The sequence below is a fragment of the Cnephaeus nilssonii genome (genome assembly GCF_951640355.1).
Source record: "Cnephaeus nilssonii genome assembly, chromosome: 9".
Taxonomy (NCBI): domain Eukaryota; kingdom Metazoa; phylum Chordata; class Mammalia; order Chiroptera; family Vespertilionidae; genus Cnephaeus; species Cnephaeus nilssonii.
Genome location: NC_137080.1, coordinates 86,272,203 through 86,298,030, shown reverse-complemented (window position 1 = coordinate 86,298,030; position 25,828 = coordinate 86,272,203). Strand labels below are relative to the sequence as shown.

Below are 25,828 nucleotides of genomic sequence, written 5' to 3'. Positions count from 1 at the left end.
TGGGAGCTTTTTTCTCCCTCCCGATTGAGAAAGCCAGCCATGTACTCAGTTGCCAGCCCTTTCCACGCACGCCTCCGTACCTCTGCCTTTACTTCCGCAGCTCCTGTGAGTCTCAGTGTGCTTTTCTCTTTCCTTCTAGTTGTAGAATTTCCACTCAGCCAGCCTTCCTGTGGTTCTGGATGATGTCCGTTTTGTCTTTTAGTTGTAGTTTTGAAGTGGTTGTGCAAGGCAGCAGTTTAGGTGTTTACCTATGCCGCCATCTTGATTTCTCCCCTCCCAGTTTCTTTTCTTTTTCTTTTTTATTTATTGACTTTAGAGAGAGAAACATAAATTTGTTGCTCCACTTATTTATGCATTCATTGGTTGATGCCTGTATGTGCCCTGACCAGGAATTGAACCCATAACCTTGACATATGGGGATAATGCTCTAACCAACTGAACTACTTTGCCAGGGCCATGGCTCCCAGTTTCTGCCCTGAGCCCCCTCTTCCTCCTTTTCCCCAGATTTTCCATAATGGCTTCTCCCTCGTGTGGCATTCTAAATGCCTTTTCCCGCCCAAGGCCGTGTTTGGGTATCCATGGCCCCAGGGGAGGGAAACTGAGCCCCCCCCCTTCTCCTAGAGATTCTTTTCTTGGTCTTCCCTCGCCACCTCAACCAGCTTCTCCTCCCCGTCACACGCAGGCAGACCGCTGAAACACTAGACGGCTGGGGGAGGGGAGGCAGAGTCTTAGGCCTCACCCGACTGCATGAGATCCCAGGGCCCCTCTGGGTGGGGGGCTGGGCAGGCAGAGGTGTTTGGACTCTGCTTCCTGGCGGTGGGACCTTGGGTTTCAGTTTCCTTGTCTGCAGGGGAGACAGTGACACCTGCCCTGCCCAGCTAAAGGTTGTGAAGCTTCAGCTAAATGTTCGCACAAGGGCTTTGAAAACCACCAGGCACTGTCCAAATGCCAGCTCCTCAGCTCCGTGTCAGCCTGTGCCTGCCTCCCACGTTCAGCCTGGACTGAAGTGACTTTCACCAGCGTTTCTGCCGTGTGCTGGAGGCTGGGGCTCAGATACAGCTGACACCTGTGCTTCAAGGAGGCTGCAACCTGGTTGGCATCATCAGAGAAAGTGGGGGCTGGCCCTAGCTGGTTTGACCCCGTGGATAGAGTGTTGGCCTGCAGACCGAAGGGTCCCAGGTTTGGTTACAGTCAAGGGCACGTACCTTGGTTGCAGGCTCCTCCCCGACCCAGCCCTGGCCTTGGTCAGGGAACGTGCTGGAAGCAACCAATTGATGTGTTTCATCAATGTTTCTCTCTGTCTTTCCCTCTCTTTTCCGCTCTCTCTAAAATCAATGGAAAAATATCGAGTGAGGATTTTTTAAAAAGGTAGAGAAAGTGGAGCTGGATCTGTTGCGGGGGGCGGGGGGTTCATTTCCCACATCCCGAGGAAGTGGGCAGGCCAGTGACGAATCAGACCCCAGTGCCAGCAGCCAGTGTGGACGCCGACGCCTGTGTATCAGGGTGCGTGTGACTCGGGTGGGGTTCTACAGAATCTCAGTCCTACTGATCCCCGGGTGGCTCCCTGGAGGAGGGCTTCCTGGTGGAGGTCTGGGCGTGCGCTGAGGACAGTGCAGGAGTGGAGCAGCAGTGCGGTGCCCTGAGGCGGCGATGTCATGCCCAGGCCACCCAGGGAGGGCAGCTTGGACCCATGCCCAGGGTCTGCCCATTACCCCCACCACGCCTGCCTGGGTGCCTGCAGGTGATGTTTAGGTGGTATCCACACACCCTAAACTGGGTCAGGGCAAATTACACACATGACCTTGTGTAGGTCACCATCGCCTCGCCACCTCCAATTGCAGGGCGGCCATGAACATGAGTGAAGGAAGGAGAGAATGAATGAGTGAAGTGTCTGGAGGAGTTCCTACCCTGATGATCTGAGGGCCTCTCCTACTACTGCCCCCAACACAACTCGACATTCTGCCCCTGGGAATGGCTAGGTCCCCCGACTCGCAGGGTCGTTTCACTCTGCGGAGTGCGGGTCACTGTGCTCGGAACACCCTCCAGGACCCTGGCTTCCCCAGGCAGAGAGAGGCCTGCTCTGGGCTCTGGTCCCGGGGCCACCTCCACCTCACTCCCTGACAGGCAGCTGTCGTCACGGCACCCAGCGGGGAGCCCTGGGCTGGGCCATGTGCAGTGTCTCCAGCGTCTAGCATGGTCCCTGGCTCACAGCAGGCGCTCCGTAAACGGGAAGGAAGAGGGAGAAGTCAGGAGGGACCGCCTTGGCCAGGCCTAGGTCTTACCTGGCTCTTGGATCTGGTCTAAATGGGAGGCCCCGGGGAAGAAAGGCCCAGGGTGCGAGGGGCCGGAGGGGGGGTGCAGGGCCTGTCACAGGGCTGGCTCCAGGAATGAGATCATAAGCCCATGTCATTTTTCCCTGTAAATCTTGTAATTTCATGCTCCAGGGGACCACAGAGTAAGAGAGTCAGGGGGGAGTAAATCCAACGCCCTGGCCACTTCCCCTACCAGGAGACTGCGTGAGTCTCCCCGCCAACTTCCCCTGGAATCCCCCCCACCCCTCTGGACCAGGGTGCCCGGGCTTGCCTGGGAGCTCCTCTGAGCCATCCTCTTCCCCCACCTTGTCCCTGGACCCCTCGACCCTCCACCTTTGGAGGACAAAGAGCATTTGTCCAACCTATGTCATTAGGGCTGGAGGCGTCTAACAGCAAGGCCGGCAGGGGCAGGGGCTCCTTCCTGACGATCCTTGGCCTCTCCCTTCCTCTCCCCACCCTGCCCGCACCCCCTGTCCACAGCCTCATGGGGCCGATGCCTCGGGAAGGTCAGACTTTAAGAAGTGACTCTTGAGGAGAAGAAACCCCAGGCCACAAGCCCTGGTGTGAGGTCCAGGGAAGAGACAGGTGCGGGAGGCCGGGTCTGGGGGGCTGTTGAGGAGCACGCCTGTCTGAACCCCAGGTTTGCTGGGGGACACGTTCCCATAGATACACCAGTGTGTTTAGATGCCATCCTAAGGTAAACTGGGTTCAGCCTCGGGGGAGACTCCGTGCTGGCTGCTGCTGGCTGCGGGATGAAAGGGCTGCGAGGGGGGGGGGGGGGGTACATGTGCTTGGTACACAGCGGCCGCTAGGGCAGTGTCTGCGGAGGGACCAGTGCGTACGCCTGTGTCCCTGTCCCCCTCAGGGTCTTATCTACTGGTGCTGGTGCTGGGGTAGGAGAGTGAGGACAGATCGGTGTGTGTGTGTGTGTGTGTGTGTGTGTGTGTGTGTGTGTGTGGACAGTGAGCCACAGGTGGGCACGAGTCAGTGAAGAGGTGCGACGGGCACGAGCCTGTGTGGGAGAGGCTGAAGGAGGTGAGGGAGGGAACTGAGAGATTCAGGAGAAGGGAAGGGGCAGACGCTTCGCGAATGCCAACAAAGGAAAGCAGTCCTTTAATTCCCCTCGTACTTCCGAGCTGGGCAGTGTCCCAGTTTTGCAGAGCAGGAGACTGAAACGCAGAAATGGAACAACTTGTCCAAGGTCACACCACTGCTAATCACACTGGGATTCTAACCCAGGTCTGCCTGATGCCGGAGGCCACACAGCCCCCCCCCCACCCCCCCCAGTCAGGGGCCTGGACACAGCGGCTCTGGCTCCCCAGGAGGCCTCTGAGAAACCGGGAGCAGACAGGCTTTGTGCTCCTGGAATGTGGATTTGGGGCAGGTCCCCACATCCCTTGCCTCTGAGACCCCACTGACCCGAGAGTGGGGGGGTGCAGGGCCTCGCTGACCTTATGAAGAACTTCTGCCTGACCCCTCGCTGTGCCTCCCGACTTCTCAGAGCCCATCTGCCCACGTCCCAGGCCCACTGCTGGCCGAGCTGCTCCTCCTGTAAGTGCCACGCACTTCCCACGCCCGTGACTCTGCTGGCTCAGAGTCCACAAGCCACCATGGCCTCCAAGAGCTGAGCACCATCAGTGTACCTCACTGGCACGTCACACCCACTGCAGGCCTTGAATTCCCTCAGTGCCACGTGGCCCTGCACCTAGACCCCCTGGACTCAGAAAGCCACCAAATGCAGACCCTGCGCCTCCACCCTCACCCCCCAGCTGGGGGTTCTGACCCAAGTGGATGCTACCCCCTGGACCCCTGAATTTAGCACACAGGAAGGCGGTTGGCCTGGGAGCCAGGCCTCCTGGCCCCCAGTCCTGTCGGACACCTCCTAGCTGTGTGAACTTGGGCAGGTCACTTAACCTCCTGGAGACTGTTGCCTCATCTGCAAAATAGGGCCGATCATCCCTACCTCACAGCCTTGCAGGAGAGCGTTAAATGCAAGCTTGCCTGTGAAGGGGAGCAGAGTGCGCCGCCCCAGAATGTGCCACTTTGGCATATTGATTATTGAGGCTGGTTCGTTTTAAGAAGCAGCAGCAGCCCCGGGAGAAGCTCTGAAAACCAAGTCCCGTGTGTAGGGACGCGTGCGCCTGAGGGAGACCTCCCCTTGCGAGGATGCTTCCCCCGTTGCACCAGGCCTGCCCTCGCTGTCAGTGGAGAAGGCCTGGGCTTCCGTCTGCGCAGCCACAGCCACCTTCCCCGTTCACCGTGCTTTTCCTGGTACTCCTAACTGACTCCACCCCCAACGTCATCTTTTGTCCTTAGCCAAAGGAGGTGTGGAAGGTGATGGCGGTGTTTCTGGGTCTCTCCCCTGTATACAGGAAGCATACGTGTTATTAGACTGTAATGTTTTTCTCCTGCTAATCTGCCTGGTGTTAATTTGGTTATTAGTCCAGCCAGAAGAACCTGAAGGGAATGGTCTTACCTCCCAGACACCTGTGAAGTGCCTGACGCATAGTAGATGCTTAACAAATAGTTCCTATGATGCAGGCCCTGACTCTGCCCCCGTGTTTGACCATGAGGGCAGCAAACCTCACCAGCATTCAGAGTGAGTCCCTGCAGGCTCTGACCCCTCGGTGACTCCTGTCTGTATACTTACCCCCAAGCCCAAGTGGACCCCTCGTTCCTCTCTTTCACCCCCAAGACCCTGACCTCACCCTGACCTCCTCCCCTTTACTACCCCGCACTCTCCCTGAATCCTGGGTCCCACAGACCGCACGGACCTGCAGCCCGCAGTGCAGCTCAGGCACACTGCCTCGCCCTGTCTTGCAGGCTCTCCAGGTAGCCCGGCAGTTCCTGCTGCAGCAAGCCTCGGGCCTGAGCTCCCCCGCGAACAATGACAGCAAGCAGTCAGCCTCTGCCGTGCAGGTGAGGAGGAGGGCGTCCTTCTGGGCTGGGCTGGGCTGGGCTGGGCTGGGCTGGGGCCAGGTCAGAGGGTGGGTTTGGCAAACAAGGCCAGCAAGTGGCAGCTGCCCGGAGGGAACTGCTGGGCAGCGTGAAGAAACTTGCACTTTCTGTCTCACCTCCACCTGATCCCAGGCCTGCCTCCGCTTGGCCTCTGTCTGCGAGTGAGTCTGCGCCCAGATCTGTCTCTGTCGCTCTGTGAGGCTTCCTCTTCCTTGGCCTCAGGGTCACTGCTCAGGTTTCTGTTTTCTCCATCTCGGTGTGGTCACCCGGCCTGTCCCTTGCTACTCCCTTCCCAGGCTCTCAGTTGCTGAGGTCACCACATCTCCCCCCTAATCTCTCACCCACCAGTTCTCTCGGTCGCCCCGTGTTTCCTGTCTCTTGATGACTCTCTGTCTCTTTTGTTTTCCTTTGCACAATCTGCCCTTTTTCCCTCTCTCCCTTCCCCCAACCTGCTGGCCCATCTGGCTGGGTGGGGGAGGGGAGGTCTGTCGGGGGTGGGCGGGGGTTAGCCGGGCCTTCTGTTTACCTTTTGTGTCACAAAGAACTTGGGAGAATCGCCCGTCCGATTCCGGGGTGGGTCACTGCTCCGGCAGCCCCGACTCTACCCCCCCCCCACCCCTACCCCACCTCCCAGCAACCAAGCTTTTTCGCTCCCCCCACCCCTCCCCACAGCAGCGGGGGAGGCTTGGAATTGGGGAGAGGATTAAGCGGGGCTTTGAAAGGAAGTTTATCTAAGGGAGGAAGGCTGAACTCCATCCTAAGCACGCAGCTCTGGAGTCTGGGGGGTGGGGTGCTGAGGGAAGGAGGGAAGCGAGGGGGGCAGGGTGGAGGATGGGGTGCAGGGTGCGGGGCGAAGGACCCAGGACTGGGTTTTATGTAAAACAAGTTAATGTTCAGAAAGTGCTTTGAAGAAGTTCAGTGTGCCTGACAGTTGTGGGGCCTTAGCTGGGCCCTGTTTTAAAAGTCTGGAACCTGATGAGACTGCCCTCAAGGGGGAGGAGTTGGGCGGAGAGGGGTTCTGGCCTGGGTTGCTGGGGCCACAACCTGGAAAGCCAGTATTGGGAAGAAAAGCTCTCAGGCCTGGGTGGTGTCAGGACTAGGTCTCTGAATCAGGGATTCCCCTCCCCAACTGCCAGGGTCTGAAGTGGTTGTTCTTAATCCGCCCCACCTTGGGCCCAGCTAGTACCCCTTCTAAGAACAAGGAAAGGTAGGCTGGAGAAAAGGAACTCTCCCCCAACCCGGAAGGGCCGGCTGAGAAAGGAGGAGCTTCCTGGGAGTGGGCGGGACTGAGGTCGGGCACAGGGAGGACTCTGCGGTGTGAGGAGTAGGAGAGCTGAAATAGTGAGAAAGGGAGGCTATGGGGTTTTCCTTGGGAGACCCCCTTCCCTAAAACGAGAGAGGTCCCTGGATGCCCTAGAATGAGAAGCGGAGGTTTTGGTCAGAGGGACAGGAAAAATGATTCTTGGGCCTCCTCTCTTGCCTCCTTACTCCCAGTGATCGATCAATTCACTCATTCAGCAAGTACGTAGTACTTCCTACACTAGCAACTGATATTTACAGAGGCTTACCCGGGGGCAGACACAACGTGCTTTATAAGTATCATCTCATTTATCCTCACACTCCCATGAGGTCGATGTTGCATTAGCCTCATCTTGCAGATGAGGAAGCCGGGGCCCAGAGAAGTTAAGTAACTTGTCCAAAGTCACACAGCTAATAAGGGGCAGAGCCAGGGCTTGAACCCAAATAACTAGCTCCAGAACTCACACTTCAGTGCCTACGCGGTGGCACTGTCATGTGCTTAGCACAGTAGTGACACGAACAGTCCACAGGGACAAAGCCCTTGCCCGAGGGTTCCCTGGGCTCAGGGCGGCGGCAGTTCTTGGGCCATGTCTGAACTTCCCCAGGAGCCTCCAGCCCTGGCTGTTGATCCTCCTTCTCCACCAACCCTTATGCCTTCCTTGCCTTTCAGGTTTACAATCTCTAAGGAGGTGCGGCTTCTGTTCCCCGTGGGGTCCAGGGCCTCGAAATAGCTTTTCTGTGGGGGTTTAGGGGAGAGTGAGTAGAAACATGCCTTTTGCTGATTTGGAGCTTGACTGAAATGAAGGGGAATGAAGGGAAGTCCATGGCAGCCCCACCCGACACTGTCCTGCTCCCCAACTCACGGTGGGGCTCCTGTGCACCTCCCTTCCCAGCCACGTCCACCAGCCCTCTCCCAGGCCAGCTTCAGACAAGTTTCCAAAACCATCTTAGTTCTCCAGCTCCAGCGTGTGCCCAGGCCTGGGCGCCAGGCAGGGAGAGGTCAGTCTCGGGGGGCAGCACAGGTAGCTGGGAGTTTGGGCAGACGGGCGGCCAAGGCCAGGTCCCCTAGCTCTGCCAGCCTTGGCTCACCAGCCCCCCTAAGGCTCGCCCTCCTGCCATTTCTAGAAGTTCCCCTGCCCCACCCTGATCTTTTTTGTTGCAATTCAGCCCAGAGCTAGTCTGAGGGCTTCCTTCTGGTCATACGCAGGGGAATTTAACCTAGACCCGTGGTCGGCAAACTGCGGCTCGCGAGCCACATGTGGCTCTTTGGCCCCTTGAGTGTGGCTCTTCCACAAAATACCACGGCCTGGGCGAGTCTATTTTGAAGAAGTGGCGTTAGAAGAAGTTAACGTTTAAAAAATGTGGCTCTCAAAAGAAATTTCAATCCTTGTACTGTTGATATTTGGCTCTGTTGACTAATGAGTTTGCCGACCACTGGCCTAGACTAAGCTCTGGCCTAGTCTCCGAAATCACCCAGGGACCCCAGAGCCCATACTTCAAAGGTTGAGTTTGGGTCCTTGATTGGTACCAAACTGCATCCATCCCAACCCCCAGCCCCCAAAGGCACATCCCTGTGTCTCCATCCTGCGTCCAGCCCAGCACACTAATCATGGCGGGAGCAGGGCCCTGGGGGCGGGGCTGGAGGCAGCTGTCCGCAGTCAGCCCAGCCCGGAGTCCCACTGCCAGGCTTTAGTGAGCATGCAGCCACCCTGGCCACTCTCCAGCCTGTGACTCACGGCTTTGCTGAGCTGACTAGCCCACAGTGGCCATCTGACACATCCTCGCCTGGTGAGTGGTCCGTGGGGACCCAGGGGAGCTCCAACTCAGTGCTCAGAGCCCCAAGGGGCGTGACGGGAGGTGGATGGGTCAGCCAGTTCAGGAGGCCCGTATGTGGCAGCCGCCTTGCTGACCTTTCTTGGCCCTCTCGGGTCACCTTAGAGACAAGTACGCAGAAGGTAATCCATCCTGATCTATCTCTGCAGCCACCTCTCCAGCTGCAGCTCAGCCACGTGGCAGGACGGCAGGGGCTGGGGAGGCCTTCCAAGGTCTCTCTTCCCCTCCCCTGCCTCCGTGTAGGAAAGCCCCGAGGAGGGAAAGGCCACATCCCTTCTTGTGTGCTGCTCGCCGTGACTCACTCCTGGTGCCCGGAGAGGTCCGGGTGTCTGCTCTCAGTCTCCCCTGCTGCGGTGCAGCTCTCGCCGCGATGAGAATGGGAGGCTCACTGCTTTGGTCCTAAGTGACCCCGGCCACCCAGTGCCCTCTGGGGCCCCTTGAGTGCCTAAGGTGCAATAGTGGAGGAGGGAGAGGGAAAGGAGACCAGAAAGGAGGGGAAAGGACAATTCAGAATGTTTTCTTTAAGTAGTTGTTTTTGCAGTTGTATAGAGTTTAATGACATACAAACCCCTTTTACCCACCCCTTCTGCCCTTGTCCCTGGCGGCAGGGCGGGTGGTTTAACTTCCCCAGGCCCCAGCTTTCTCATCTGTAAAATGGTAATGACAGTGACACCCTCCTCCCAGGCAGGGTTGCTGTGAAGATTCAGGGAGATCACACTCATTAAGGGCTTAGCCAAGTGCCTGGCCCCTAATCCACAGTCAACCACAGCCTCCTGTGCAGTCCTGTGAGGCCGGGCAGGCAGGTGTTCCCAATCCCAGGGAGAGGACGGAGCAGGCGGCGAGGCTTGGCGATTTCAAAGAGCAGTCAGTGTCAGACAAGAACCTGCCGAGGTCACCTGACGCACAGCTCTCGGGCTCTGAGCCCAATACCGCCGTGTCCCAGGGGAGGAGGGAAGACAGGCCAGGTGAGCAGCCGGCTGCCGCGGGGTTACACGGGGCCTGGCTCTGCAGGGGGTGGGCCTGGGCCACCGTCCGCCCCTCCCCAGGCCCCTCCGAGAGTGAGGACCAGGACACCCCCGCAGCCTGGCGGTGGCGTCTCCTGTGATACAGTGTGAAGAGGGAGGCAGGCCTCGGGGATCTCAGCCCCGTCCGCCTTCAGCTCCTGGACGCTCGGTTTCCACGCCGGTTTCCACGCCGTCTCTGCAGTGCCGATCAAGCCCTGCTCCGGGGCGGGGCAGGCAGTGTGGATGTGGAGGGCCCGGGAGCCATGGAGTGCACGGACCTGGGCTTGCATCCCGTCCTGCCCCTTAAGGCTCCTTTGTAGAGGCCCCATGGAGCCTTCCTTCCCACAGGATGGCCCTGGCCAAAGAGCCAGGTGGTGCCTCTCTGGGGATGTCTGCAGAGATGGCTGGGGGAAGGGGGAAAGCCCGGGGCCGGGCTCAGCCACTCGAGCTGGGGGCAGTGGGACTTCCCGTGTCCCCTGATGCTCTGCACCCCCTGGTTGCTCCCCTGCTGGGGGATTCCCTAATAGGTGGCGTAGGCTGAGTCCTACCCCTGCCCCAGGGATCCCAAAAGGAGCCGACTCCTCCTCCCCTGACGGCCCCCCCCCCCCATGGGACTAGGGGGAGGTGACAGGGGCCAAGACAGATCCCTGAAGGACTCTCCCTGACGGGGCCACCCTGTACCCCTCCCCTCCCGCTACAGGGCTGGCAGAGGGGCCCCAGTCTGCCAGGAAAGGTATTTCAGCTCAGGGAGCAGACCCCTAGGGAGGACCTGCTGTGTGCTGGGCCCTCTGCTAGGGCCTGGGGGTGGGAGATAGAGAAGTCTTTGCACTTTCAGAGGGAGGGGGTGGCAGGTCGCCCGGCGGGCACCTGTCCTGCTGAAAGGCTTGAAGGCGCTGCTACACCTTGGGCCTCTGTGGCTGTGACTCCGCCAGCCTGGGGGGCGCAGGGCAGGTAGGGCTGGGAAGAGAATGTCGTTACTGCTTTTCCCTGCACCTTCCTCTGTGGCTAGATCCTAACCCAGGCCGGGGACAGGAAGCTGCTCCACTCTGAGAATCCGACACGTTCCGGTGGGAGGGAGCCACCTGTTAGAATCCAGTCCCTGTTTGACATTTGAGGAAACTGACACGCCAGAGAGGGCCGGTGGCTTGCTGGGGGTCACACAGCAAGTTCAGTGCAGAACTGGGAGGAGGAGGCTGCCTCCTGACCGCTGCCTGGGGTTCTTCCACCCGCTGAAGACAAAACTGCTCCTACACACCAAGGGTGGCACCCTCGGCACCCTCTGGGCCTCTGTGTGTGCCCTCTGCACATGTGTGCTGGAGGATGTGATGCGTATGTGCCAGAGCCCGAGCCCAGGGCTCCTGCCACGCGGGCCACCTTTTGAATCCTCCCCATGGCTGCAGCTGCCCTCCTGGCCAGGCCCACCTCATAGCGTCCCAGGAGAGAGAGCAGAGTCGGGCGTGGCGAGCTGGGCCTTCCGCACGTGGGTTCTACCCACCATGTCACGGGTGGCACCTTCCTGCGCCGGAGTGAGCGCACTTAACCGGCAGCCTTGGTCAGCACGTCTGGGCGCCAGGCTTTCCTCTGAGTGTTAACGCGTTAGGCCGGCGACAACCTTAAGGGGCCGGCACTGCTGCCGCCTCCGTCGCACAAATGAGGAAATGGAGCCAGTCCCTTGTCCGAAGATGCCCAGCTAGTAGGTGGCAGAGGCAGAGTCTGAACCCAGGCCATCTCCCCCTGGAGCCACTCTGCCGGGCTGTGGGTGGGCCTTGGGTGCCTGCCCTCCCTGGATGGGGTGGAGGTGAGCAGGCTGACGGGGCCGAATCCCGCAGGTGCCCGTGTCGGTGGCCATGATGTCGCCGCAGATGCTCACCCCCCAACAGATGCAGCAGATCCTGTCGCCCCCACAGCTGCAGGCCTTGCTCCAGCAGCAGCAGGCGCTCATGCTCCAGCAGGTGAGTGTAGCCCCCGGGCAGCTGAGAAGTGGAAGCCATGCCTCCCCCCAGGTCTGTTTACTACCAACATCACAGAGAGGCAGAAACCAGAGAGACTGCTCGGGCCGGACTGATCAGCATTCCTCCGGGGCAGTGGGGGGAGGTCAGAGGTCAGGCCTCTCAGCGAGCAGCGCCTTGGCCCACCTGCCCCCAGAACCCCTGGGAAGGGCCAGCTGCTGGCACATCCTGGCTCCTAGCACCCTGACCTCTTCAGGGGACCCACCCAGAGGCAGGGCGGGCTGGGCGGTGCGGGATGAAGCTCCCCCTCTCCCTTCTCCACTCACGGAGCCTCTCTCAGCAGAAGTCTCCCTGCCAGGCCCCGTGTCCCACGGCCCCACACAGGCTCCCCACTCCTGCCTGCAGGAGCCGGGTCACCACCGGGCTGGGGTTGCTCTGGGGTCAGCAGCCCGCTGCCCCGGCTAACGCACTCTGCCCCCCCACCCCCAGCTGCAGGAATATTACAAGAAGCAGCAAGAGCAGCTTCACCTGCAGCTCCTCACCCAACAGCAGGCTGGGAAGCAGCAACCCAAAGAGGTAAGGGGCTCGGGCAGGGCCTGCCCATCACCTGCAGCCCCGCCTCTCCTGGCCGGAGGCCGGGAGTCCCCAGGTGGTCCGAGAGAAGTGTCTGGTGGGCTCAGTGGAAAAGTCTGGAAAAGCCTGGGGGAGACAAGGAAGGGGGCTCACATTTCTCCATCGCCCCTCATCCCCACTCGGTCCTCTCCTTGCCTTGTGTTGTTGGTTAATCAGAGCAGGAAGTCAGAGCCCTGGGTCATCTCTGCACATGCATGTAGACCCGTGTAAGAGTGTCACATGGTCCACACGCATGACCAGTTGCCTGGCTGTCATGCCCTCTTCCTGCCCACTTGTCTCTTCTTGACCCAGCACCTGAGTCCTCCTCTCTGGTCCTGAGAATATTTTAGTTGCTCAACAAACCACTTGCCCCTGCCCCCAAACCCCACCCCAACCTCTGTTCCTTGTAATATCTGGCTCTGCTCTCTCCTTAGAGCTCTCCACCCTACACCCCTGCCCCGTCTGGGCCCCAGTGCCTTCTGAGCCTCCATACCGGGCCCTGCTGCCCTGTCCTCCCTGTCCCAGACATGTGCCTCCCTCTTGCTGGCCACACCCCAATCAGGTTCTGAGCTGCCTCTTCCTGGAAGGCTGCCCTGCTGACTCCAGTCATTCCCCCAGGCTTCGGTTCCCCCTCAGGAGTCTTGTCATTGCTGCATCCTCTGCATTATCTCCAGGCTGGTTTATTGCCCCGCCAGCCCCCACCCCAGGGCAGGCGGGCAGGCAAGCGGAGAGGTCCCTGCCTCCCAAGCACCCAGGATGGGCTTGGAACACTTGCTGGCAGCCTGGCTTGTCAGTGCCTGTGTGAAAACTGAATCTGAGGGGGAAGAGAGTGAGAGAGCACTTGCGTGCGCCCCCAGCAGCAGGGATATGACTGGTCCCTGAGCCTGGGTCCTACTGACCAGCTGATGCCGATCTTTCCAAGTCCCGTCAGACTCTGTGATTCCCTGTATCTAAGAAGCAAGAGAGGAGGTGGAGGGGAGAAGGCCCCTCCTCGTGATCAGAAGGGGGGCACCCCGGGCATGTGGGAAGGGTGCCTGCCAGGCAGGAGTGGCCCCTGGAGTCTGACAGGCTCATCGATCATTGTGATGAGAGCGCCCCCCGCCCCCCCCCCCCCAGGCGCGCACAGCTGCGGTGCGGGAGCTAGAGCAGGCGCTAAGCAGCAAGAGGAGGGAGGCGGGAGCAGGGAGGCGTCGTGCTGCGCGTCTGAGTCTGGCTGTGTTTGCGCGCCTGCGTGCGTGCGTGCGTGCATGCGTGTGTTTACTGCGAGCAGGCATGCAGCCCTATGGAAGCTGGGCCGGGAGCAGAGACGCCGCGGCCTCGGACACTGCACCCACAGCCCCAGGGGCTGAGAGGCCCTGGGAGGGGGTGACCGCAGGGTGGGGGCCAGACGGTGCGCCAGAGGCTGATGGCACCCCTCTCTGCACACCCCCTCGGGCCCCCCACCAGGCGCTGGGGAACAAGCAGCTGGCCTTCCAGCAGCAGCTCCTGCAAATGCAACAGCTGCAGCAGCAGCACCTGCTCAACCTGCAGAGACAGGGGCTGGTCAGCCTGCAGCCCAGCCAAGCCTCGGGGCCCCTCCAGACCCTTCCACAAGGTGAGTGGCCACCCCCCTCCCCCAGCCGTGCCCACAGCCCTCAGTGCACCCGAGGGCTGGCGTCACCTGCTCCCCTGGGGGTGAGATGGGAAGGCTCCTGTGTCCCTGAGGCCCTGCCCCCTCCCCACTCTCCCCCACAGCAGCCGTGTGCCCCACAGACCTGCCGCAGCTGTGGAAGGGTGAGGGTGCCCCCGGGCAGCCCGCTGAGGACAGTGTCAAGCAGGAGGGGCTGGACCTCACTGGCACGGCCACCACCGCTACCTCGTTTGCCGCCCCCCCCAAAGTCTCACCCCCGCTCTCCCACCACACCTTGCCCAATGGACAGCCCACTGTGCTCACACCTCGGAGAGACAGGTATTGGGACGTTAGGGAGGGGTGCTGCAGACTGGGACACACCCGGGCCCCCGGGGATGGCATACGTTGTGGGGGCCGGGAGGGAGGGGGCGCTCAGGGACCTGGGAGTGTATCTAGGTTTCTGGGGAATCTGTGTTAAGGATAGACACGCCACCAGCAGGGGAGCTGGGGCTGGGCTGCTGGGGTCTTCAGGGTCCCTGACTGCCACCTTTGTCCCCACCCCTAGCTCCTCCCATGAGGAGACCCCTGGTTCCCACCCTCTGTATGGACACGGAGAGTGCAAGTGGCCTGGCTGTGAGACCCTGTGTGAAGACCTGGGCCAGTTTATCAAGTAGGTGTTGTCACCCTGCTCTCCTTCCCCCAGCCCTCCCCCTCCCAAGGAGCCTTTCCACAGGGTCCCTGCCCCCAGCCTTCAGCCACCAGCTGTCCTGTGTGCTCCCCCCGGGGGACCTAGTTCCTCTGCCCTCATCACGTATCTTTCCTTCTCTCCTGCCTGCCTGCCCGCCCAGCCTGAATTCCCCAGCCTCCCCACCTTGTCCCAGGCTGCACAGCCCAGCAGGGGGGCGGGGGGAGAAGGAGAGGACTCCCCCCACTACCTCCCCCAGCTTCAGCCCCCAAGAGTGATGGCCCAGTGACAGGCCTGGCCGGTGGACAGGCAGGGCAGGAGGCAGACAGGCGGCTGGCAGCAGGCGGCCAGCTGCCACAGCCGTGCCAGGCTCTGTCACTGACTGATTAACTCCACTGTCTCCCAGACCCTTGCAGCATCAGGGTCAAACAAATTGTTTTCACGCTTCGTCAGAGGTTTACTTAATTAGTTCATTTGCAATTAGATCTCTCTGTAGCTGGGATTTTAGCAAAGACATCAAAGGAGGGTGATGAGAAGGCGGCTTCCTCCTCTGCCCCGTTTCCCCCCACCCCTTTCCCTTCTTTGTATCTCTGGGTCTGTCTGCTTTCCAGGCTGTGGGCGGGCTTAGAGGATGGGATGGGATGGGAGGGTGGTGATAGCCGGAAGCCCAGGGCCAACGCTCTCTTCTCCGCCCCCCTCCTCCCCCTGAAGACACCTCAACACGGAGCACGCCCTGGACGACCGGAGCACGGCCCAGTGCCGGGTGCAGATGCAGGTGGTGCAGCAGCTGGAGATCCAGGTGTGGCCGAGGCCGCGAGGGACGCGGACGCGGGGCTCCTGCCCCGCCCCCCCCCCCCCCAGCACTGGCTTTCCACAAGGGGTGTGGGGAGTCTTAGGGAAGGGTCACGTGGTCCAAGTCAGCATCTTTTGTTTTCTAGGTCCTAGTTACCATGGTTCTGAGGTGAGGGCAGCTGGATTCTGAGGGGTAAACCAGGGTCAGGCGGGGACCTCTCTGCTGGGAGGTCCAGAAAAGAGACTCATGCTAGTAAAAACGGAAATCACATTCCTGGCTAGCACACTGCGCACGTACGTTGTGCGGTCCTAAGTGTGTTGCCTGTGTAACTCAGGGAGTCCCCTAAACAACCTTGTGTGGTGGGGACCATTGCTTTCCCCCACTGTACAGGGAGCAGGCGCAGAGAGGGGAAGCAGCTTGCCCCTGGTCACGCAGCAGCAGGCGGCACAGCCGGGATCGGCAGCGCGGCAGGCAGCCTGGCTCCCGAGCCTAAGCTCCGTAGTAGGGGATGCTCCTCCGGCCCGGCCGTCAGGCAGCCGATCAATAGTTACCGTCTCCCTCGGGCCCAGAGCAGAGGGCCCTGCCGTGAGATGCGGTTGCGAAAGATCTATTGAACTTATGAATGGGGGTGAATGAATCATTCATCCACCCCTGTGCCTCCATTCAGTGCACGAGGACCCTCTCACACACAAGTGCCGCACGCAGGACTTGGGTGTTGTTCAGCCACAGCCTCTGCCCTTGCTGGGGAGAAAAGGCGTGTGCTGTTAGGCAGGCGGCCCCTGCCTGGTGGTGAGCCGGAGCCCGGGACACGCGCTCTGGAGGAGACGCGAGGAGGGCTTCGTGGAGCGAGCAGGCGGTCCCTGTCCTGGCCTCGAGGGTGTGAGGGGCCAGAGAGGCAGGGGCCAGAGGGAGCTGGGGTGCGGAGGCTGGGAGGCGAGTGGAGGTGGGAATAGGGGCTTCCTGGGAAGTCCGGTGGAATATGGAGGCGGAAAAGGGCCTGGCTGCTCACCCCCGGCCTCTGCACCCTCCACAGCTTGCCAAGGAGAGCGAGCGGCTGCAGGCCATGATGGCCCACCTGCACATGCGGCCCTCCGAGCCCAAGCCCTTCAGTCAGCCAGTGAGTGGCCCCCCCTTCCCGCGCCCCCCTGGAGCCCTCCAGCCCTCCCCCCCTGGCCCTCCGGACCCCCACCCTCCAAGCCGGTCTCAGCACCTGCCCCATTGCTCACAGCTGAACCCAGTGTCCGGCTCCTCCTCATTCTCCAAGGTGACCGTTTCTGCAGCAGACTCGTTCCCAGATGGCCTCGTGCACCCCCCCACCTCAGCTGCTGCCCCTGTCACCCCCCTGAGGCCTCCAGGCCTGGGTTCTGCCTCCCTGCACAGCGGGGGCCCCGCCCGCCGGAGGAGCAGCGACAAGTTCTGCTCCCCCATCTCCTCAGGTAAGGGCTGTGGGAGTAGCATTCTCCTCCAAGCTGGGCCCCCCCAAATGGCTACCTCATCCTCTGCCTGTCTCCCCCAGAGCTGGCCCAGAATCATGAGTTCTACAAGAACGCAGACGTCCGGCCCCCCTTCACCTACGCCTCCCTCATCCGCCAGGTGAGCAGGGAAGGTGGCCAGAGGGGGTGGGGAATGGCTCACAGGCAGCACCCGGGCCTCGGGTCCCAGCCTCCAGGAGGATCCTGGGCCAGGGACGTAACTCTCCCTCGGGGCTTTCCCCTCCTGCTCGCCCACGTTTCCCTTCTCAGCTGCAGGTCTCACATATCTGCTGGTCACGTGACCGTCTCTCTGGGAGCACACACATGTGGTTTTTTTTTGCTGCTGATGCTCACGGTGTTCATTCTCTCATTTCCATGTACACACACTCCATGAGACTGTTTCCTCATAGACTATGGTCACTCTTAGTCGGCTTCCTGTCTTCTCTCTCTCTCTCTCTCTCTCTCTCTCACACACACACACACACACACACACACACACACGCCATCTCAGAGAGTGCCCTTTGCCCAAATTCGGATAAATCCCAAACAGCCCCCACCCCTAGATGTCTCTCCCGAGAATACTGCTCTCGTTCCCCCGCCAGCAGGGGGGTGCCTAGCAGCCATTTCCCTGCAGAGAAACCCACGTGCCCCTCGGACCAGGGCACACATAGCTCTTGAGGCTTGTGCCCCTTTGTGGCCGGGCTGTAACCAGCCAGCCCTGCTCAGGCCCCAGGAGCATCACCGTCCCACCCGCAGGCTTCGCAGCGAGTCTCCCCTCTCGGTGAGTCAGCGGCCAGACAGAGAGAGAGATCCTGGGGGCGGAGAACACAAGCCGGGGACCCTTAGCGGCCCAGACTGAGGGTCCCTTTGCTCCTTCCTTGCCACAGGCCATCCTGGAGACCCCCGACAGGCAGCTGACCCTGAACGAGATCTATAACTGGTTCACCAGGATGTTCGCCTATTTCCGAAGAAACACTGCCACCTGGAAGGTGAGCCATGCCCCTCACTGGCCCGGGGCCCCAGTCACCCTGGACATCACACCCTTTGGGACTAAGGCTGCCTGTCAGTCCCCTCGGAGGGGGGCTCCGCGGGGCCATGTGCCCCTCCACCCGCCCCTTCAGGGCCATGGATGCTCTTTAACTGCCTCCTAATGACGCCTCCCTTCTAGCCTTGTGCCGCCTTCTTTCTGGGGAGAAACCCTCCTCTTTAGAGTGCTTCCCCATGGCCCATGCTGTGGGGCCCCCAGGAGTCGGTAGTGCCTGAGCCTCGTAGGGAGGCCTGGGTTACATTCACGGGAGACCCTAAGGGTCCGGATACCTTGGCTAAAGGCACATGCTCTGAAGCTCAGGATGGAGTGGGGGTGAGAGGGGTGCCAGCCTGGCCCGGACACGTGGGTGGAGTGAGACCCGTGGACTATATACACTGGGGCACAAACACAGGCAGTCACACACTCTCCCCAGCTCTGCCATCAGCTGCAGGGAGATAATTGTCTCCATCCAATTAGTCATTTCAACACCTTCACCTCATAAGAGTTTTCCTGAGGGACCAGAGGCAGGCAAGGGAGGGACCCTAGGAAAATAGGACACTGGGATGTGTGCTGAGCTGCTAAGCTATTTGTTTCTCTATAGCCAAGGTGGTCTGTGTGTCTGTGAGCCCGTGTGTGTGTGTGTGTGTGTGTGTGTGTGTGTGTGTGTGTGTGTGTGTGTCTGATGGGTGAGAAGATTCGGGTCTTTGTAGCAGAGAGGTGGGAGGGGTGGGGGGAAGGAGAGGGAAGTGTTGGGTCCTATGGGGAAGTTGAGACACCTGAGGAGTCCCTCTCATAACCTTACTTGGATCCCTGGCTCTTGGGTCCCCCTGCTGGCCAGAGCAGAAAATGCAGTTAAACAGGTTACCTCCCCCTATCCCACCGGGTTTCAACAAGTGCCACTGAGCCCCCTCCCGCCCAGTGCCCAGGACTGGGTGGGGTCTGCACTGGGCCCAGCCTTCTCTGCTCTGGGAGTGTGCTAAGTGCCACAGGAGATACTGATCTTCCGTGTCCCCATGCCCAGTTCCCAAAGCCTGGGTGAGACGCTATGAGGCTGTGATTGGCTGCGAGTGATGTCATTTCCTGCCAACCACAGTCCTGCCCTCTCTCTCGGCCAGCAGGGCCTTCCTGGGGCCCTCCCAGGGCAGTCTCCAGCCTCCAGGCCGGTTGGATATTGGGTTTTGTCCGTGATAGAGTCCTATACGGTTCATTACAATCATCACTAGTGCTTACTTTAATACTGAGTATTGACCTCATGCCTTTAGGGGTGACGCATGTAGGGCCTCGCTTCCATGGGACAGTCTCTTCCTTGGGGACAGACTGCCACTCACCCCGCCCCTCCTTTTCCTGTTCTCTCTTAACTGAACCTCCTCACTGCAGTTTTTACGCTCCTTTCTGGAGCTCGGGAGGAACTGGTTTAGGTGACTTCCTTAAACCACTTGATGATTGTCGTGCAGCCACCTTCCCCCACGCCCCAGCTCCCTTGGCCTTTCATGCCACCTTCCACCCGTTACCCGGCCTTGGCCGCCTCAGTGGCGTGTCTCTCGCCAGGGTCTTCATCGCCTTCTCCCCTCACCCAGCCCAGGTCCCAGTAGAGAGCTGGCTGGCTGGGTGACCCTCCCAGTTAGCCGGGCTCTGCGGCTGCTCCTGCCGCCTGGGCACTACCGGTGCCCTCCTCGTGGCGCAGCGGACTTCATCTCAGCGTGAGGTCCACTTCGACCTTCCGCTTCATTCGTGTTACTTGGGAAACGCACCCTGTCTACACCCAGCTCTTTCCCTCCCACCTCCACCGTCCACCCATTTCTCTCCCCTGGAGGTCCCTCCTCTTCTCAACTATTTCAGCCTCCTTTCCTCCTTCCTCCTTCCCCCCGCCGGCCCCCTCCTGAGATGCCGTCCACTTCAGACCAGGGCAGGAGGGTCGGGAGCCGGCGTTGGCCAGGCCAGCTGCCGTCCATCGGGGACAGAGCTGCCATCTGCCGAGCTGAGGGTCCCCTCCAGCCCTCCCCCCGTGTCCGTCCCCTTCCAGGGCCCGTGTTGTGGACTGGTCCTTTTGTTTACGCAGCCCCCGCCAGACCCCTTAAATTGCCGTTAATGTTTCAGCGTAACGAATTAGTCTCTCATCACGAATCAGGCTTCGAAATGAGGGAAAAAAGCCCCGGTGAGGCCATCCTCGGAAATTGGGGTCATTCTCATTTGCAAAGCGGAGGATCGGAGCCCCGTAATGCGGGCAAATTTATTCCAAGGCAGGAGCCCCGGCGTGATTAGGCCCTTTGTAATTATCGCTCCAAGAGATTCCACTCCAGCCGCCCGCCTCCCTCGTGGATTAGCAAGCGAGTCGGAAAAATACACAGGATTTAATTAGAGGCAAATTAAAATTGGTAATGAAATCGGGCCAGTTGCAAGTGGCAAGAGTTGGAAGGGAGAGAGGGAGCGGGGCTCTCCAGGGGCACGGCTGCCCGGCCTGCCTGTGCTCTTCCCCGTTTAGAAATGTAAAGAGGAGACAGGATGGGGACAGGGGGGAGGACAGGTAACGGGCTGGGACGGCTGGGGGGGGGGTGGGGTGTGAAGCTGAGACGGAAGAGTGCAGGGACAGGACTGAGGGATGTGGGTCGGGGAGGGGGAGGATGAGGGCCCTAGCCCAGGCTCCCAGGCCGGGGGGGGGGGAGGAGACAGGGAATTGGGCCAAGCACCCCCACCTTCACCCAAATGCCCTACAAACCAGATGACCTCAATTCCAGAAGTTATTCCTGCAGGAGGAGGTGGGAGTGACAAGGTGACTCTTCCTCTTTTCTCTCCTCCTCCTGCCTCCCGGCAGCTAAGCCCACACTCGCCTTTCTCCCTGTTTGTGTCAGCGAGCGTGGACTAGGCCTGTGCGGTGTGCCTCGTGCGTACAGCCCCACGCCTTGGCTCCCACCTGCCCAGAGGCGGGGAGCCGCTGCAGCGACAGTTCCCGGGTTGTTCCCAAAACTTGTAACAGCGTAACGGGAATTCTGCGGGCACCTGAGGAGAGGTGTCCAGGCTCTCTGAGGAGCCGAGGCCAGAGCACATCCTCTGGGCAGTCAGAGCCCCCAGTAATAGCCACGCGTCGGGTTCCGGATGATGGGAGAACAAAGTGTTACTGACTACCTCGCCTGCAGTCGGTAGACAGAGTTTTCCAGAACTTGGCGGGAAGAAGGGCGGCGGATAATGAAAGGGGCTGTGGGCAGGGAAGACACTGGGAGCCCCTGGCTCGGAGGAGAGGGGCCTTCCCTCCCCTGTGGCCAGGTCTCCTCTCGCCGGCCCCTCCCCTGCTGGTCCCTGGGCCAGGGCAGGTGGGACAAGGACTTGCCTATGTGTGCTCGCCGGAGCAGAGGCGGGGCCCGGCAGGCCGCCTGAGCACCTGCCCCTTGTCGCTGCACCCCCAGAACGCCGTGCGGCACAACCTCAGCCTGCACAAGTGCTTCGTGCGTGTGGAGAACGTCAAGGGCGCCGTGTGGACCGTGGACGAGCGGGAATACCAGAAGCGGAGACCGCCAAAGATGACGGGGTATGTGGGCCGGGCCTGTGCAGGGGGCACCCACCAGGGTGTGATCACCCCCCTTGCCTCCCCAGGGCACCAGATCCTTCCCACCTAGGGAGTGAGGGGGAGAAAAGGGGTGCAGGAGCTCAGGGGAGACCGGAATCTGGAAATGACTGATGAGTAGAAAGAGGACTTTTGTCTTACTCTACCCTTACTTCTGACGGAGAGAGGGACCCGAGGGGCACCTGGCACTAGAAGGAGACAGAGACGCCCAGGAGGCATGGCCAGAGCTGGGACATGGGCAGATGCCAGTCAATGTGGCCATTGGTGCAGCGGCTGCGTCCCCAGAGCCACTCTCCCCCATCTTATGACAGGAGGAGCCAACAGAGGTCCCCAGGCCCCTCCTCTTCATCTAACAGGAAAGGGGGCCCAGAGAGGGCCAGGGGCTGGGGGGAGGTCACACAGCAGATCCATGGCAGAGCCGAGTCTCTGACCGCCCGTCTCTGATCTTCTCCACTGCACAGCGTTTTCAGTGAAACAGGCACCTGGGAGGTGGGGGTCCACACTCCTCTTTGGGCTTCCCTTCCAGCACCGAGGCCTTCTCCCCACCCAATCACCCCCACAGGGGCCCCTTCTGCCTGTGCCTCTTGGCCCCACGACCAGGGTGGGGAGGGGGAGAAGTCTGAGGCAGTTAGATGGGTCTCTGCGGGGTCCTGTTCCCCTCAAAGAATCCTTCTCCCGGGACAAGAGCCTCTCCTCCCCCCCCCCCCCCCGCAGGAGTGGTGGGGGCTGGGGCAGGGTCGGGACCTGGAACAGGGAAGGGAAGCCAGACCCTCCGGAGTGCCCCACGTGCCAGCCACGCTTGGTATCTTCGTGTCTCAGTTCCCACTCGGAGTCAGGAGACCTGGGTTCGAATGACTTCTCACGGCTGTGACCCTGGGCCATGTCCCTAACCTCTCGGATGCGCTCTGTAAACGGGGTGGTCCTCGTGGAAGAGGCCCCGCGCCGAGGCGTTGCTTTCCCGCACCAACCCGAGCTCCGTGCTGGGCAGAGCGCCTTTGGTTTGGAGCGTGTGGCGCCTGGCTGAGCACATGCCGGACGAGATGTGCCGAGACTCGGGGTGGCAGGAGGGTGTGGATTTCACAAATACAGGCCCGTCGAGGCTACAGCTTGGATCTTGCCGGACACGGGAACATCTAGACCAGAGAGGAAAAGGGCTGGGGCGGCACGGTGTGAAGACGGGCACTGGGAGGGGTCCCTGTTCCCGCTCACCCGCCCCGGGGCGGGGGCTGCGGGCACCTGCCGGGCCAGGTCAGCGTGAGGACGACGACGTTGATGGGGCGCACACGGGCGGGCTCCGTAGACCGCGCTGCAGGATAGTGAACAGACCTCCGTCAGGGTCACGGTGTGAGGGCGGAGCCGGCGAATGAAGGAACCAAACATGCTTCTCCCTCCACAGGAGCCCCACCCTGGTGAAGAACATGATCTCCGGCCTCAGTTACGGAGCACTTAATGCCAGCTACCAGGTGACCCGGCCCTTCCCAGAGCCCACCTGCTGCTCCCCTGTACCCTCCTGCCCCCTCGGTTTCCCTCCCACACACACTGGCCTGGAGGGAGCCCTCCCTCCACCCTCCCTGCAGGGGCCTCTGTAGGAGGAGGGGAGGAGGAAGAGAGGGGGGAAGACCACCTGAGTGGCTAAAACCCAGACCCTCTGCCTACCCCCCTCAGCTGCATGGGGGCGGGGCTCTGCTTTTAGGACTGGGCCTGGGAGAGCAGGGGGGTTGGGGGCGTCGCCAGGGTCTCCCTCCGTAGCTTGTCAATCAGGAGGTCCTCTGTCTCCCTGAAAGGGGCCAAGCCAGGCCCAGGCCACAGGGAAGCTGGGAGGGAGGAGGGCAGGGTCAGGGCTCAGCCGTGGGCGGTATGTGGCATTCGGGAGGTTGGGGGGGAGGGCCGGGGTGCTGCCAGGGTAGATCTGCCAGCGGGGCCAGCTCTGACACGGAGGCTGAGGAGGCTCCGTAGGGGTGAGGAAGTGACAGAACCACTGACCGGGCCGCCCTGTGCCCTGCAGGCTGCCCTGGCCGAGAGCAGCTTCCCCCTCCTCAACAGCCCTGGCATGCTGAACCCCGGCTCCGCCAGCAGCCTCCTGCCCCTCAGCCATGACGACGTGGGTGCCCCCGGGGAGCCGCTCCCCAGCAATGGCAGCAGCACCCCACCTCGCCTCTCCCCACCCCAGTACAGGTGAGCACTCAGCCTGGACCCCACCCCAGTGCCCGTGGATGTCAGGGAGGGAGCCTTCTCCCTGCAGGTGGGATCAGGTCTTCTCCCCACTGGGCCTCTCCTTTCCCTCCTCTCTCCTCCTGCCCTTCCCCCCTTCCCCTGCATCCTCTCTCCCCCCTCCCTCTCCCCCTTACTCTCTTCCCTCCCTTTCCTTGACATCCACCCCCAGTGGCTCAAGGGTGGGGAAGAGCTGTGGACAGCCCGCTGTGCCCTGAAATTCCGGGTGCGTGTTCAGGGGGAGGAGGGGAGGCCACCACGTGCCCACACGGCCCCTCTGCCACAGCCACCAGGTGCAGGTGAAAGAGGAGCCTGCGGAGGCCGAGGAGGACAGAAGGCCCGGACCCCCGCTGGGGCCCCCCAACCCCAGCGCCGCAGGGCCTGCCGAAGACAGGGACCTGGAGGAGGAGCTGCCTGGAGAGGAACTCTCCTAAGGGCCTCGAGGGGCAGGCAGGACGGGGTGAGACCCCTCCTGGAACCCAGGCCCCTCTCACCCCCACTCCACAGCCCCCCCAAACCGCAAGGCACTTCCAGGACTCAGATGGGGGCTGGGCCAGCAACTCCCAATGCGGCCTGACTGACAGACGCAAAGGGCAGGGACGTCCCGCCCCCCCAAGGGGAAACAGAAGCCCTGGTCTGGGACCGCAGAGGACACGGAGGGCCCAGGCCCCTCCTCACACCCTCCCCGCCACCAGCAGCAGCAGCAGGGCCCTCCCCGCCCCCCACCAGCTCTCCTGACGGGGCCCGCAGCGCCACGGAGACCCGGAGACCCGCAGGCGGGGCGAGCCACCCCCAGACCCAGGGCCCCTCGCACCTGGCTCTGGCGGTGTTTTTCTAGCCAGAGGCCCCCACTTCCCTCATCTGTGCTCCCTCCCACCTTCTCCATACTGTGAAGAAAGCATTCTCCACCCCATGCCCACCCCGCCCCGGCCCGGGCCGAGGAACCGAAGTTGCCAACCGCCCCCAGGAGAAGCCGGCCCCTCGCGCACCCACCCAGAGCCCCAGCTGGGGCAGCACGGGCGGTGGGCCCTGCGGGGCCCTGGGAGCAGGGCCACTGGCCGTACCCCTCCCGACCTGAGCTGGGACCCCGGCTGACGGGGCCTCCGCCTGCCCGTTTGCTGGCCGCCCGCCCGCCCGCCCGCCCGCCTGCCACGCAGGGAGCACAGGAAGAGGCCCCGTGCCCGTGCCGCCTCCGGAGAGTCCGTGCCAGGCGGGCTTCTGGACGCGGGGCCCAGGAAGGGAGCCCAGCCATCCTGGAGGCCGGCGTCGGGGCCGAGGGGGGGCCGCCCGCCGGTCACGGGACTGACTGGTGGGGTTAGTTTGGCAGCTGCTGTGACCCAGCAGGTCACCCCGCCCCAGCCTCAGGGCCCCACTGCAGCCCTCCCTCACCGCCCTCCGCACCCCTCCCCTCCCCCCAGTTAAACGGATGACCAAAGACCTTTCTTATGCCAGAAGCAAAAACCAAAACTTTTTGTTGGCTTTTTCCTTTGTCGCCTCCTCCACCCCCTGCTCCTCTGCGCCCACCGGCCCCAGGCTGGAAGCCTCCCTCCACTTAAGTTATTGTTTTAAACCAAAGTTTACAGTGTCTGTTGGTGGCCAAGACCCTCTCCCTCCACCCCTTGCCCACCCCCCTGAGGACCCTGGGGCCCGGGAGGGGCTGGGGCCCTGCTCCCCTCCCCTCTGCTCGTGCCCAGCCTGGGAGAAGGAAAGGGCGGGAGGAGAGGGCCGCCCTCAGCCCCGCATCCCCTCGGGCAGCGGGCACAGCCCTGGTCCGCCCCTGGACTGCTTCCTGGGGCTCTCCAGACCCCTCTTTAGGACCAAGTCCCCGTCACGCTGGGAGTGGATTCCAGCCAAGGAGCTGGAAAAAGCGACACTCTCCACAGACCCCCTATGGGGGCCCCGACTGAGGCCCAGGACTGGGCGTGCTGGACGCTCGCAGCACCCAGGCCAGGCCCTTTGCTGAGAAGACTCCTTGGACTATTTCCCAAGAAACCCCCACATACACCCCTTCACAAGCACCCCTCCCGAGAGGCAGGGGCCCGCCGCCCCCGCCCCGTGTACTCCCCACCTGTGTTTCGTTTGACCAGCACAGAAATATTAAACGTCCTCTATACACCGGGCCCTTGTGTGTCGCCAGGTGAGGGGGGCATGGAAGTGGGAAGTGTCTCTGCTCCAGGGGGGAGGGGGGGCAGAGGGCACCAGCCGGCAACAGGGGCCTAGAGTGGGCGCAGGCGCGGGCACCAGCCAGCCACCTTACCGCAGGGCCTTCCCCTGTCCCTCCTGCCCCCTCCACGCACCATCGGCCGTCCCTAGTGTTTTCTTTCAAGCCAGATGCTCCCCTTCCTTCTCTCCCAAAGTCACGCTCGCCCCAGTGGCTTCCCAGGTTTGAAATCCGAGTTCCTGCCAGGTGTTCTCAGCAGGGAGTCCCGCTGCGGCACCCTTCCCTGGGCACCGCCCTGGACCCATCCTCCCGTGCCCTGGGCCCTTCAGCCATGTCTTCCAGGA

The 25,828-nt window shown here is 61.7% G+C and overlaps 1 protein-coding gene across 6 annotated transcripts in view; it reads left to right on the top strand.

Moving 5' to 3' along the window:
• The window catches only part of FOXP4 (forkhead box P4), a 53,864-nt gene extending 28,427 nt beyond the window's left edge, over positions 1-25,437 (top strand). Inside the window, exons 3-17 of one of the 6 annotated variants that reach the window (XM_079780589.1) lie at positions 5,136-5,231; positions 11,236-11,358; positions 11,845-11,931; positions 13,414-13,561; positions 13,720-13,915; positions 14,142-14,246; positions 14,973-15,060; positions 16,088-16,171; positions 16,283-16,490; positions 16,571-16,647; positions 17,414-17,515; positions 20,955-21,076; positions 22,509-22,575; positions 23,118-23,287; positions 23,610-25,437. In XM_079780589.1, coding sequence (XP_079636715.1) covers positions 5,136-5,231; positions 11,236-11,358; positions 11,845-11,931; positions 13,414-13,561; positions 13,720-13,915; positions 14,142-14,246; positions 14,973-15,060; positions 16,088-16,171; positions 16,283-16,490; positions 16,571-16,647; positions 17,414-17,515; positions 20,955-21,076; positions 22,509-22,575; positions 23,118-23,287; positions 23,610-23,757 — 1,821 coding nt within the window. In that variant the 3' untranslated portion in view covers positions 23,758-25,437. Of the gene's footprint in view, positions 1-5,135; positions 5,232-11,235; positions 11,359-11,844; positions 11,932-13,413; positions 13,562-13,701; positions 13,916-14,141; positions 14,247-14,972; positions 15,061-16,087; positions 16,172-16,282; positions 16,491-16,570; positions 16,648-17,413; positions 17,516-20,954; positions 21,077-22,508; positions 22,576-23,117; positions 23,288-23,609 lie in introns of all 6 variants that reach the window. The other 5 variants (XM_079780588.1, XM_079780592.1, XM_079780591.1 and 2 more) reach the window with 5 other exon arrangements.
• Positions 25,438-25,828: the final 391 nt, after the last annotated feature.